The following is a 12657-nucleotide window of genomic DNA, read 5'->3' on the forward strand; positions in this document are numbered from 1 at the left end:
GCTCCTGTTTAAAGATAACCAGATTATATGACCTGTATGTTTCTCATTATAATCCAACCTGGTTGCAACGATCAGGCTAACCACAAAACCATCTCACGATTCAATCCTTGTATGTAGAGCCGGATAGGCTTCCAAAAACTAAATAAGAGATGACTACGCATCAAAGAGCTCAAATTATAACTGAATCTAAAAGACAGATCAAATTTGTTTTGATTTTTCTTCGTGTTTGGAATTAAAGTACATTTGGGTCAATCATCGAACCAGGATTGCGTGTAAAATTGAGACTTTACTGGAAAAATTATTTGCTCTTATCTAAATTTATAGAAATTAAGCAATCTTTCAGGGATTTTGTAGAATCTCTGAAAAAATCTCAGTTGGAAAATATTAGAAAAACAAGGTCTTTCGAGAACCAACGAAAAAGTAGGATGGTGTTTTGAAATTTTAATCAAATGTTTTACGCAATTGGAAGTGACCAAAAGAAAAAACTAAAATAATAATAGCCTATTTGACGCATCAGCCACAGTTTTTAACCCTTCATCGAAATAACTATCAGCTTGATCAACGGTAACTGGAGACCAATTTCACATCCATAATTTATCAACAGCAAATGGTCTGCAGAATAAAACGCTAATATTCAAAGCTAAAGGCTAAATAAAAGCTGAAAAATATTAAAAGCTGAATAAAAAGCTCCTTATTATATTAAGCTAATATTAATATTAAGCTAATCCTATTATTAAGGAAAGTGGCAAAAGCATGGGTTTACAACGCTAGTGTTTCTAATAAAAACTAAAATAAAAACTCTACCTGTTATGGAGTAGCCTCCCCAAAGTTCACATGAGGACTTTTAGTTTTACTACTCCTTTCTAAAGGATTTCTACTACTTCTTTCTGTTCTAATCGAATCTCAAGTGTTTATTTATGAAATCCGTCTGAACACTTTACTATTGAAATTAATCAACACTCGTGTTAAAATCAGAATAATAGGATAAAAATCCACGCTTTTCGCTTCATTTCTTTATTAATAATAAACCAAAAACAGTTGCCCCCTCATAAACTTATTTTAATAGCTCTGGACGAATTAGACAGATAAAAGAAAAGAGAACAAGAGAAATTACTTTCCAGTAAGTCAATTGCATAAAATATCCCTTCTCCCCAGTAATTGAATTCTCAGTTTTCTTGTTTTCTAGCGTCTTGCTTAAGGGGTAGTCCTCCTCTTTTAAAAGAAAGCATGAAGCATCTGTATTAATTTTATGGAGAATATTCGAAGCCATGTAAATTGGAACGAATTGGAGGTGCCACATTTGGTGATGGACTAAGGAGGGTCCATTGTATCCTGAAACTGAAAAAGTGGGATTAGGAAACTTCCTTGTCTAACCTGCATTTTTGTTAATTGGCGCCCCTGGTGCTGATATTAGTTGGTTATCTTCACCAATTTGGATAATACAATTACTAAGAGTTTAGAGATGGGATGGATGTTGGATATTAGTTCATAATTTTTCAAGATTGTGTTTTCAAGGTAATATCCTTGCTTAACACTTTTAAAGCGTATACTTCATAAAATTACTCCCCCTTTGCACCAATATTTGTGATAAAACCTGTACACGGTTCTCTTAATGTGGTAAATATAAATAGGAACGAGTCCTATTTTCTTTGCTAAAAGCTGTACGTGGGCTAATCGGGGCCAATAGGCTGCCGACTTTCTTGTCACTTGTGTGTTAGAAAAGGAAGAAAAGAAAAATTCAACCATTTTATTGTGCCAAAAAAAAGTTAAAAAAGTGGAAAATCAGTAAAATTTTGGGAGTTTTTTTTTATTGACGTTATAAGAAAGAAAGAATGCCGACTCTGCCCTTGTAATAAAATGGTAGTTATGCAAGCCGAAGCAATTTTAAACTTGTTTTGATAATTGAAAACATTTGGGGGGGGGCAATTCCGCCCCCTCTCTCTATGAACGCACGCAAAGAATAAGGATTATACACTCAATTTAGGATTCATAATGGGACGTAGCTGTTCTTCTTTGCTCTCATCCTCTTTCTATTTTGTCTATAGTTATTGGTAGATCATTAGCTTGTGTGTTTGGAATTTTAGCAGTAGAGATAAATCGTTTAAGCCAAAACAAGTAAAACAAACAACTACGAAACATATATTAACAATACAATGCGTCAAAAATTATTAATGTCTTATCCAATTTACTGCTAAGGAAATCCATTTTAACTTTAACTTGATTCAAATTCAGATAACTAAAGTGTAATTATTTAATTTGCTATCACAAAAATTTTTCAAAGTGTCCATAACCTTATAAAATTTAAACATTTTCAAAATTTAATAATTTTTCTAAAAAAAAAATCTTCAGGTAAACCTTGGCAATTTGTGTCACATAGTTTGTCACTGTTCGTTGGAAAATAGCCCAAATGATATCAATAATCAAGAAAATAAAACTTCTGCAAAGCTTAAATACACCGTATATCTATATCAATGTGTTTTTGTCTTAGAAACGCTGAATTTCTCGTCTTTCAGTTAACTTTGTAGATTTATTTTATTTTGTTTGCTTAAAGTCATTTTTTCCAGCTTTTGTTTTTTTGCTGATTGTAGTCACTATTTTAATTTTTAATTGGTTGTAATGCGTATAATACATACAATAAATCATGAGGGTTCACTCAACCTCTGTCACCTGGCGTACATCTTCGACTGTCACCTGTTCCCCCATACGCAGCGCATTTCCGCCACGCTAACCTTGCGTATAGTATGCAGGATTTTTTGAAAGTGGGTAGCCCCTCTATAAATGACATTCATATTCTCGAACAGTTAAATCAATGCGTTGCTTCACTAAGCCAAACAATTACTCCAGCATTAACATTTAAACAATAGATGATTAATGTCTGCGTTTAAAAGTTAATATTTGTTTTTTTATGACGAATACGTGCCTAAATCTTTAGACTCTCTCAATTATTATTTTAAATTGAATCTCTTTCTTTAGAAAGGACAAAAGAACTATTAATAACTTATTCGCACGGGATCAAAATCACTGATAATTTAAACACGGATGAAACACTGGAGTATATGTTTCAAATCTAGACAGGGGTGGCTAAATTTCTAAGCCATCTGATGAGTATATCTGGGTTGAGTAAACTTTATCAGAGTCCAATGGCGACAAAGTAAACCCACCATGCGTAAAAGTACTCTATGAAAGCTATTCTAAGGGAGTTCTATGTCTAATGGCTACCAATCGTTACTAAAAAAAAAAAATTACTTAAACAGAGAAGTGGAAACCACGGTATCCATCTTTTATTTATTGAGTAAAAAAATGAACATGCTTTTTTACAAACGAAATTAAAAGATGGCAATAAACCTAAAAGCAGACATAAATGATTATGTATATAAGAATACTACCCATCTTAAAGCCCCACACCTTTCCTGAAGTTTCTGTTATTTCATGCTGAAAGCATTTACGACTAAAAGATTTAAAGCCGAACTGGCCAACACGACAAATTTTATTCAGTCGCTTTAGTGTTAATGATTCCGTTTTTTAGAGTTTCGTTTACTATTGATCTGGTTCGCTCCTTACTACAAGTCGTTACCACGAACTGTTTGAAAAGATCAAAAGTGTCACAGAATTTCCATCCATCCAATCATAACAGGCTACTCCTATTCATCAAATCGAGATTCTTTAGTATTAATATTAAGAAGGATTTTTTTTACCAAAATTTCTATTCATCGCCAATTTTTGAAGTATATCCAAATTTTATCCAAAATTGAAATTTCAAATTTAACGTAGGACGGTACTAATCAACGAACAATTATTGATTTACACATTTTAAAAGCAATTATCAGGGATTAAAGGGACCGGTACCTCAAATTGCATCTTGGTTTGGAATGGGTATGATTTGGAAAACAATCAGAAATTAAATAAAAGAAAAGACTTTTCAACTGAAAGTAAGGGACAGATTTGAAACCTTTTTGAATAAGATTATTCTTTATATGAAGAGGCTGTCTCCTCCTTAGCTTTTTACTCTTTACTGTGAAGTTTGGCTTTTGTCCACACTTTTTAAGAAAGTTTGTAATTGGAAAAAAAGACTTTTGAAAGTACTAAAATAACTGTTCTTTAATAAGCAAGGTGTTGAGAAGGGGTCATCCCCCCCCCTTTATAAAGAGAGATTTCAATTTATTTTAAGCTTTAAACTTGCTCCTTACTTTAGTGGAAAAACCTTTTCCACTTTCCGGAAAAAAATGATAAAGACCCTCAATAAGTTCTGGAATTTGAATGAAAATAACACCCTCACATTCAGCATATTAAAGAACCCTTTTGCACTGAGTGAATTTGTCAGAATTTCTATACGAAATTTCTTGATATGTCTTGCTTTCTCTTTACCGATTCAATTTTACGCGTGAAGATGTTAAAGGTAATTGTCCAGGGTAAATTTTCGCAAGAATTGAATTGAGTTCATTGAATATCCTGGTGTTATTGAAAAAAGATCAGATATCAAATAAAAAATCAAGTTTATTCAACTTAAAGTAAGGATCAACATTAAAACTTAAAATAAACGGAAATTATTACGCATATGAGGGGGTTTCCCCCTCTTCAACACCTCGCTCTTAATTCAAAGTTTGAATTTTTTCCCAATTCTTTAAAAACGAATCCTGAAACGCAAGGGTCGTTTAATTAGAACAATAAGTAACTTTTTTTTTAAGTGACAAGAAACTGTAGCGTGAAGACCGAGGTGTTGAGGAGGGACAACCCCCCTCATATACATAATGATTTCTGTTCAATTTAAGTGTTGAATCAATTTAAGCGTAAACTCCTTACTTTCAGTTGAAAAAACTAGTTTCTCTTTTATTTAATGAAGCTTAGAGAATAATATTTTTTCTAAAGACAATGGAAAAAGTATGCCAATTAAAGAAAAAGTACAAAAAAATGAAAAAAGTTAGTAATTACGCAAAATACACGAACCAATAGCCTACTTACAAAAACTAAGAAATAAAGTCCCAGCACACCAAAATTTTTAATGCATTTAGACTCAGTGTTTGTAAAAAGTAACACATTATCAAAGTAGTATGTTCAAAGTAAAATATCTAAACTAAGATTAAGAAAATAAAATAATTTTTTTTTAATTCAGTATTTTTAATTTAATTTGGATAAAAAAAAAATGCTATATTTGACACCTTTATACTTCATAACTGTAAAAAATGAAATCTTTTTCAAAGTGATAACTAGATAAACAAAATCACTCCTGGAAAAAATGATAATAAAACACAAAAAAAGTGTCTGATTAGGGGGGAGATACAGGAATTCCCAGCATTCCGTTCAGGGGGATACATTTCTGATTATAGTGGCTTCATATGTCAGCTCATGAGTAATCTTGCAATGCAAGCAAAAGTTGATGGCATATTTTTACCGAAATCGCCCCTTATTAAGTTCTTTTCCTTGCGTTTTCTATAAATATACGAACTTTTTTGTGTATTAATAACTGCCCTAATTACTAACAAACAAATACATATTTAGGATCACTATAAAAAGCTAATTTTTGTATGTAATGTTATCAATAGTTAGGCTCTTATGCTTTCGTTATTGACAAGGATCGTTATTTACTTCCCGTTCATTATTATGAAGAATTTTTTTGTTACTCCAACCAAATCATATAGAAAAATTCTTAGTGGAAAACTGGAAAGGGGTCACTCAGTCACAAATTAGAACTTATATTTTCCTTATTAAGGATCAAAATCTACTGACAGGCAGCCAACAATGGGGCAACACACATTTTTTCATGGTTTTACCGTATTCTGCTCTCATTCCTTTTTCCTCATAATTACTTTATATTCCCAAATTTCAAGGGGGCCATGGCCTCCCCCTGCCCCTCTGCCAGTGCCCATGTTGAAAATACTCCATTTGGTATGCTAGGCCTATCCCCCGTATTTTGTCCCATAATGAAAAATTGACATGATATCCTATTTGAAAATATATTTTATTATCATCCGACTAATACTAATTCCTATAATTTATGTATTTTATTTCTTTATCCATCTTTTTAAGAGTGAACTATGATATTGTTTTCCTTTTAGGGTGTTCTAATGATTCTATGGACAACATAACCGGAACCAATGATACCGAAGGGAATGCCAGAGTTGATTTTCTCGCACTGATAATGTCAGATACTCTTATCGTGATCCTGAAAGGCATTCTAATGGGAACTATTATAATTGCTAGTGTCTTCGGAAATCTCTTAGTAATTATTAGTGTCAGTCGATACAGAAAGCTGCGCACCATCACTAATTACTTATTAGTATCACTCGCCTTTGCTGACTTCCTTGTTGCTCTGGTAGCAATGGTTTTCAACGCAAGTGTTGTAATTTATGGAAAGTGGCTATTCGGTTTTCGAATGTGTGATGCTTGGAATAGCTTTGATGTATATTTTTCAACTGCTTCCATTCTACATCTGTGTTGCATTAGTGTTGATCGCTATTATGCCATTAGTGAGCCTTTATTATACTTGCAAAGAATAACACGAAAAAAGGTTGTAATTATGGTAATCAACTGTTGGTTATGGCCAGCCGTGATAAGTTTTTTGCCTATTTTTCTGGGCTGGTACACGACTGAAGAACATTTGAAACATAGACTAAGCCATTTAGAGGAATGCGAGTTTGTTGTGAATAGAGTATATGCAATTATTAGTTCTAGTATGAGTTTCTGGATACCTTGTTCAATAATGCTGTTCACTTACTATAGGATTTATAGAATGGCAAATCACCAAGAGAAACTTCTATCAAAGGACGCTGACACAGCCCAAGTATTAAAGAGACAATATGTCAATGACGTTGATAATCTATCACCTGCAAGCTATCCAAAACCACCGCTTGTTAATTCTAAAAAGAATTCCAAAACGTCTGAGGTTGATGGAAGTGACCTCCAATTAATGCCGCTAAAAGATAAACGACTTTCTAAATTAAAACGAGAGCATAAAGCTGCTAAGACTTTGGGTATAATTATGGGAGCGTTTATTTTGTGTTGGCTTCCATTTTTTACGTGGTATATTACAATGTCGCTTTGTGGTCAACAGTGCTTTAGTCCACCTATATTAACGGATGTTTTGTTTTGGATCGGATATTTTAACTCTACATTAAATCCAATCATATATGCCTACTTTCATCGTGATTTCAGAGAAGCCTTTAGACGAACCCTATTGTGTATTTTTTGCGTCGAACGAACACGGGACATTGACCAGAGAAATATTATTAGAATTAACTTTGCTGAAAATAGTGAAATAAGACGCAATAGAAGTTTAAGTGTTGACACAAAAAAGATTGAGTTAATGGTTGAAACATCGAGTTTAAGTCGAGGAATCGATGAAGCTAAACTATGATATTTTAGTGTTAGGGCTTTAAAATGCTGAGAATTATGTAGTTTACTTTTGAAAATTATATACACATGTCAAACTTGAGCCTTTATTGATAATTTACATTATTCTAACCTTTTTTGTCGGTAACCCATTGCTGTTATACTATCTTTATAAGTAAGGAATAGTTGTATATGTATATATTTTTTCTTGAAAACGGTTCGATATTTTTTCGGGAAAATCTGTATCTTTTGTTATATTCTGGCCAAAAAACGATCTATATAGATCAGAAGTTTGAGGAAAGTCGTTAAAAGCCTCAGTTTTGGAAAAAAAGAGTGACGTTATTTTTGTACACCTTAGTATTGCAATGACATTGTCAGACTCATGTAAAAAATTGAAGATTTTTATGCATGGAGAAGTTTACATTAAATTGCTTGAAGAAGAAAAAACTGAAGAAGAAAAAAAGAAGAAAAAAAGTAAATGCAAAAACATTTTTATAAATTTTGACAAGGGATTACAACTATTCAGAAACCTTGAAAAAGTAAACCAAAAGTTTGAAGCTTAGTAGAAATTATTGTTAAAAATCGGAATTGAATCAATAATAAAATATCTTTGAAAAGATTCAGTTCAGTTCAGAGTCACTAAAGTTACTATGAAAACTGCTAAAATATTTACGGTGCCAGAGCAATAATTTTAAAGTTTTAATTTAAAATAGAAAAATACCTGTATATTTTAGAGTTAGTTTGTTTTTTGTTAGATAAAATTGACTCGCTAGGTGATTATACTTACAGGTCTAAAAGCAACCAGTTAAATAATGTCAGTAGGAAGGCATAAAAAACGAAAATTTGGATTTTACAAATGATTCTCTATTTTGAAAAGAAATTAAAGCAATTCAAAAACCTTAAAAGAGAAAACCAAAAGTTTCAAGCTTCGTATATATCGTTGTTAGAAACTTAACTAGCTTCAATAATAAAATATTTTTAAGGAGAATGCAGCATGAAATGACATTGAACTGCGTAAAGAGCAAAAAACTAGTAGTTGAAAAAATACTTAATATATTTTAACATGAGATTACAACAAGTCAATAACCTTAAGAAGGAAAACCAAAAATTGAAGCTTAGTAGACATCGTTGTTAGAAATCGGACTTGCGTTAATAATTAAATATCTTAGAAAAGACCCTTAGCATTAAAAGACAGCGAATTGCCTGCGGTTAAAAGACAAGCGACAGTTAGAATATATACATAGAAGCCAGCCAAGTGCCGGGGCTCGGCAGCTGGTAATTTCGAAAACTTTTTTAATTATTTTAACAAGGGATAACAACAACTTTCACCGAGCTCCCGGTACTTTAATTATATTTGACGTTGAAGTAAATAGAAAAGGACGAACAACGGTTGGTTTTAATTTAATGTTGTTTTTTTTTTGTTTTTTTTTTTACCTCATGGATGGTTGTAAAGAACCAATGGTCCTATAATATTTCTATCCGCCTCATTCGAACGAAAATTGGGAGTTCTTCTGCCCTCTTATAGTAGCCAGAACGAATGGAGTGTAACTAGCCCACCTCCAAGTCCTCTTTTTCCCCAAAGACATGTTGATTCAGAATAATTAGAAGGGCCAATAAATAAGGCCTTGGCATCAACCTCTTAAGTATCTGGAGAACAGGCTGTAAGTTGTGCAATTTGCCTATTGTTCACAAACAGTATTTGATATTGGGAAATATCCGGATTTTCTAGGGGAGAGCAGTTTTTTTGGAGGAGAGAAATTTTCTGCGAGGAGAATTTCCTGCAGGGGAAAGTCCCCAGGTAAAAATTTCACCTAGGGGAAAGTGGGGGCAGGGTATCCTAGCATGATGTGAAAAACGGCCAGAAATTAAATCAAAAAAAGATTTTACGCCGAAAGTGGGGAGCAACACCAAAACCTAAAACAAATGGATAATATTTCTTATATTGGGAGGCAAACCTTAATTTGCACAAAGGCGAACTAAAGTTTATCTTTTGCGGTAATCCACCCCCTCGAATATGGAATATTTTTTTTGTTTTAATGTTGCTCCCTACTTTCAGCTGAAAAAAATTGTTTTTTTTTATTCGGCTATTATTTGGCTTGAGTGTCAAAAACAGTTTTCATCCAAATGCTAGTTCAAGGTGTCAATCTTGAGGTGGAGTATCTGTTTATGGGTAATTTAAATTGCAATGGCACAATATTTTGAACGTAAATGGCTAAATTAAAAGATAACTAAATAAATATAATATAAGTCTGGAACACCCAGAAGATGTCAAATGTGCTGCTAGTTTACGCATTTACTCAAAAAAATATTTTTTTCAGGGGATGGATACGTTTATTGTATAAGTATATTGGCTGTTAAGATATTTTGTTAATCCAAACTGTTGCTAAATTTAACAGCCTTTTTCGGCAAAGCAGTTATTTAGTTATTTGGGTGGTTAGCTTTCTTATTTCAAATGCCTGAATTTTAGTCTTCGGAAAAACTTTCCTTACTTGAGGCGGTTGGAAACAAGTTTTCCTTTTTCTATATGTGGCTAGGCTTGGCAGTTATCATTTTCTTGAACGATTGAAACTTCTCTTAAATTTGAAACTCCGAAAGATAACATCCTGGGGTTCTATACATCTATGGGTCGGAAGATTTGTGCATCTAAGGTATCTTCTGAACGGTTTGAGTATCGCTTTGGCAATTGGAACTTTTGGTGTCCACGTAAAGACCTAGTCTTAGCCTTGAGCAAATATTTGACTCCCCTTTATTTCGGAATAGACTAGGAAAAAAATTGCTTTCCAACTAAAAAACATATATTCAAAATGACTGAGACTTTCCTGATTAAACAATGAAAAAATATACAATTGATGTCTTTTTCAGACAATTTTAAAGCAGTTAATTTTGTAGGATAAACTTTAATGACTTTTCAACGTCAATCAGATACGTAAATTGACAATCAGAAAGTGATTTCGTTCAATCGTTCTTATTTGAATTAAATAAAAAAAAAAGGTTTTTTTTTAATTAAAGTAAGGAGCAATAATAAAACTTAAAACGAACAGAAATTACTCCGTATATGAAAGGGTCTTTTCCTACTCAACACCCCGCTCTTTACGCTAAAGTTTGACTCTTTCTCTCAACTCTACTTTTTAAAACAGTAAGAAACTTTAGCGTGAAGAGCGGGGAGTTGAGGAGGAAAAGCCCCTTTCATATACGGAGTAATTTCTGTTTGTTTTAAGTTTTAATGCTGCTCCTTACTTTAATTTAAAAAAACTTTTTTTTTAAATTTAATATCTGGACGTTTTTGAATTAATGCATGTTTTGATCTTAGCTCTCCGCACATAAATAATTAAAACGAAATTTGCATATTAATTAATTGCAATTAATCGAAAGATTTTGAGAAAAAAGGAGTGAGGGAGGAGGCCTTGTTTTCCTCCAATTTTTGACTACTAAAAAAGGCAACTAGAACTTTTTAACTTTTTGCGAACGTTTTCTTTGGTACAATATATACGTAACTTACGAATTAACTTACGTAACGAACTTCTATATTCGTATGTTTTTATTGCGTATATAAGGGGGTTCACCCCTCGTCGATACCTCGCTCTTTACACTAAAACTTAAATTTTGTCCCAATTCCTTAAGAATGACCTCTAAATCACGAAGGCCGTAGAATAAATATTTGAATTTACTAAAAATACTTTAGCATAAAGAGTGAGGTATTACGAGGAAATAAACCCCTCATATGCATAATAATTTTTGTTGGTTTTAAGTTTTAATGCTGCTCCTTACTTTCAGTAGAAAAAAACTTTTCATATTTATTTTTTCATTGTTTTTTTCAAATAATGCTAGAAAACCCTGCGCCCTCTTCATTGAAATTCTCTTCCCCCATGAGAAGTTCCTCCATGGAAATATCCTCCCACGTAACCCCCTTCAAATATCCCCCCTAAACCAAAAAACCCCCATGAAAATGTCTGTGCACTTCCCAGTAACCATTACTTTATGTAAACACAGGTCAAAGTTTGCAACTTGGAGCCCCTCCCACGGGACTGCGGGGGAGTAAGTCGTCCCCAAAGACATAGTTCTTAAGTTTTTTGAGTATGGTGAACAAAATGGCTATCTCAGAATTTTGATCCGGTGAATTTTGGGAAAAATGAGCGTGGGAGGGGGCTGAGGTGTTCTCCAATTTTTTTGGTCACTTAAAAAGGGCACTAGAACTTTTAATTTTCGTTAGAATGAGCCCTCTCGCGAAATTCTATGACCACTGAGTCGATACGATCACCCCTGAGAAAAAAAACAAACAAAGAAAAAGACAAAAACAATAAACAAATAAACGCGCATCCGTGATCTGTCTTCTGCCAAAAAAAATGCAAAATTCCGCACTTTTGTAGATAGGAGCTTGAAACTTCTACAATAAGGTTCTATGATACGCTGAATCTGATGCTGTGATTTTGTTAACATTGTATGACTTTTAGGGGGTATTTCCCCCTATTTTCTAAAATGAGGCAAATTTTCTCAGGCTCGTAACTTTTGATGGGTAAAACTAATCTTGATGAAACTTACATATTTAAAATCAGCATTAAAAATCGATTCTTTTGATGTAACTATTGGTATCAATTTATTTTCGGCTACTATTGAGCCGGGTCGCTCCTTACTACAGTTCGTTATCATGAACTGTTTGAAAAATTTACCATTTTCGTTTAGCACTGAGCAGTATCGTTGTATCTTACAATACCACATCTCCCTCCTTCGGGAAAGCTATGAAATATTGGACCTCCTATTCTTTGATCGTACTATTCCTTGTCAAAACAACATTTTTTTTGCAACAATAGCTTTGCTACTTCTCTAAACTAGGCTAAGAATAAGTCTCATTACTAAATGGCGTCTTTGTTTGTGAGCCTTTTTAAGGTTTTTCTTAAGACGCTACAAAAAACATGAATATCATTGTTGTGAGATAACCTATGGTTAAACATGGTGGAATTAATGCATATATTTGTAACAGGTAGCAGTTGAAACTAAAATTTATTATTTTAGTCGTTGTATTATTCAATGCAGGTGAATAATGTTTTTATAATGAGCACCCATTGCCAGCTGATATTAAGATTCGTAGCTGGTTGCTAATAACCAGGTATGTAATAAATGTTTAATAGCTTGCACCTAATCTATGTTCAATAATGGAAATTTCCTTTAATGAATAAGCCCTGGGAAGGTAGTCAAGATTAACCCCCCCTAAAATCACTAAAAGACGTGACTCTTGACTGTATAAAGGCAAGTTATAACCTTCTCTATAGATTAAAAAACCCCTTAATGCTCTTCCTCTTAGGATACAGGTTTGATTCCTTCCCACTGATTTAA

The 12657-nt window shown here is 33.0% G+C and overlaps 1 protein-coding gene and 1 long non-coding RNA gene across 10 annotated transcripts in view; one reads left to right on the forward strand and one right to left on the reverse strand.

Annotated features, from left to right (window-relative positions):
- LOC136025272 (uncharacterized) overlaps nt 1–160 on the reverse strand; it is an 87964-nt gene extending 87804 nt beyond the window's left edge. For both annotated transcript variants that reach the window (XR_010617050.1, XR_010617051.1), the window contains exon 1: nt 33–160. This is a non-coding gene — a long non-coding RNA (uncharacterized LOC136025272). The remainder of the gene's footprint in view (nt 1–32) is intronic.
- The window catches only part of LOC136025271 (octopamine receptor beta-2R-like), a 148674-nt gene extending 141245 nt beyond the window's left edge, over nt 1–7429 (forward strand). For all 8 annotated transcript variants that reach the window (XM_065701138.1, XM_065701133.1, XM_065701140.1 and 5 more), the window contains one exon: nt 6054–7429. In XM_065701138.1, the coding sequence (XP_065557210.1) occupies nt 6071–7351 (1281 nt within the window). In that variant the 5' untranslated portion in view covers nt 6054–6070 and the 3' untranslated portion in view covers nt 7352–7429. The remainder of the gene's footprint in view (nt 1–6053) is intronic.
- Nucleotides 7430–12657: the final 5228 nt, after the last annotated feature.

This window comes from Artemia franciscana, chromosome 3, assembly GCF_032884065.1.
Source record: "Artemia franciscana chromosome 3, ASM3288406v1, whole genome shotgun sequence".
NCBI classification, from domain to species: domain Eukaryota; kingdom Metazoa; phylum Arthropoda; class Branchiopoda; order Anostraca; family Artemiidae; genus Artemia; species Artemia franciscana.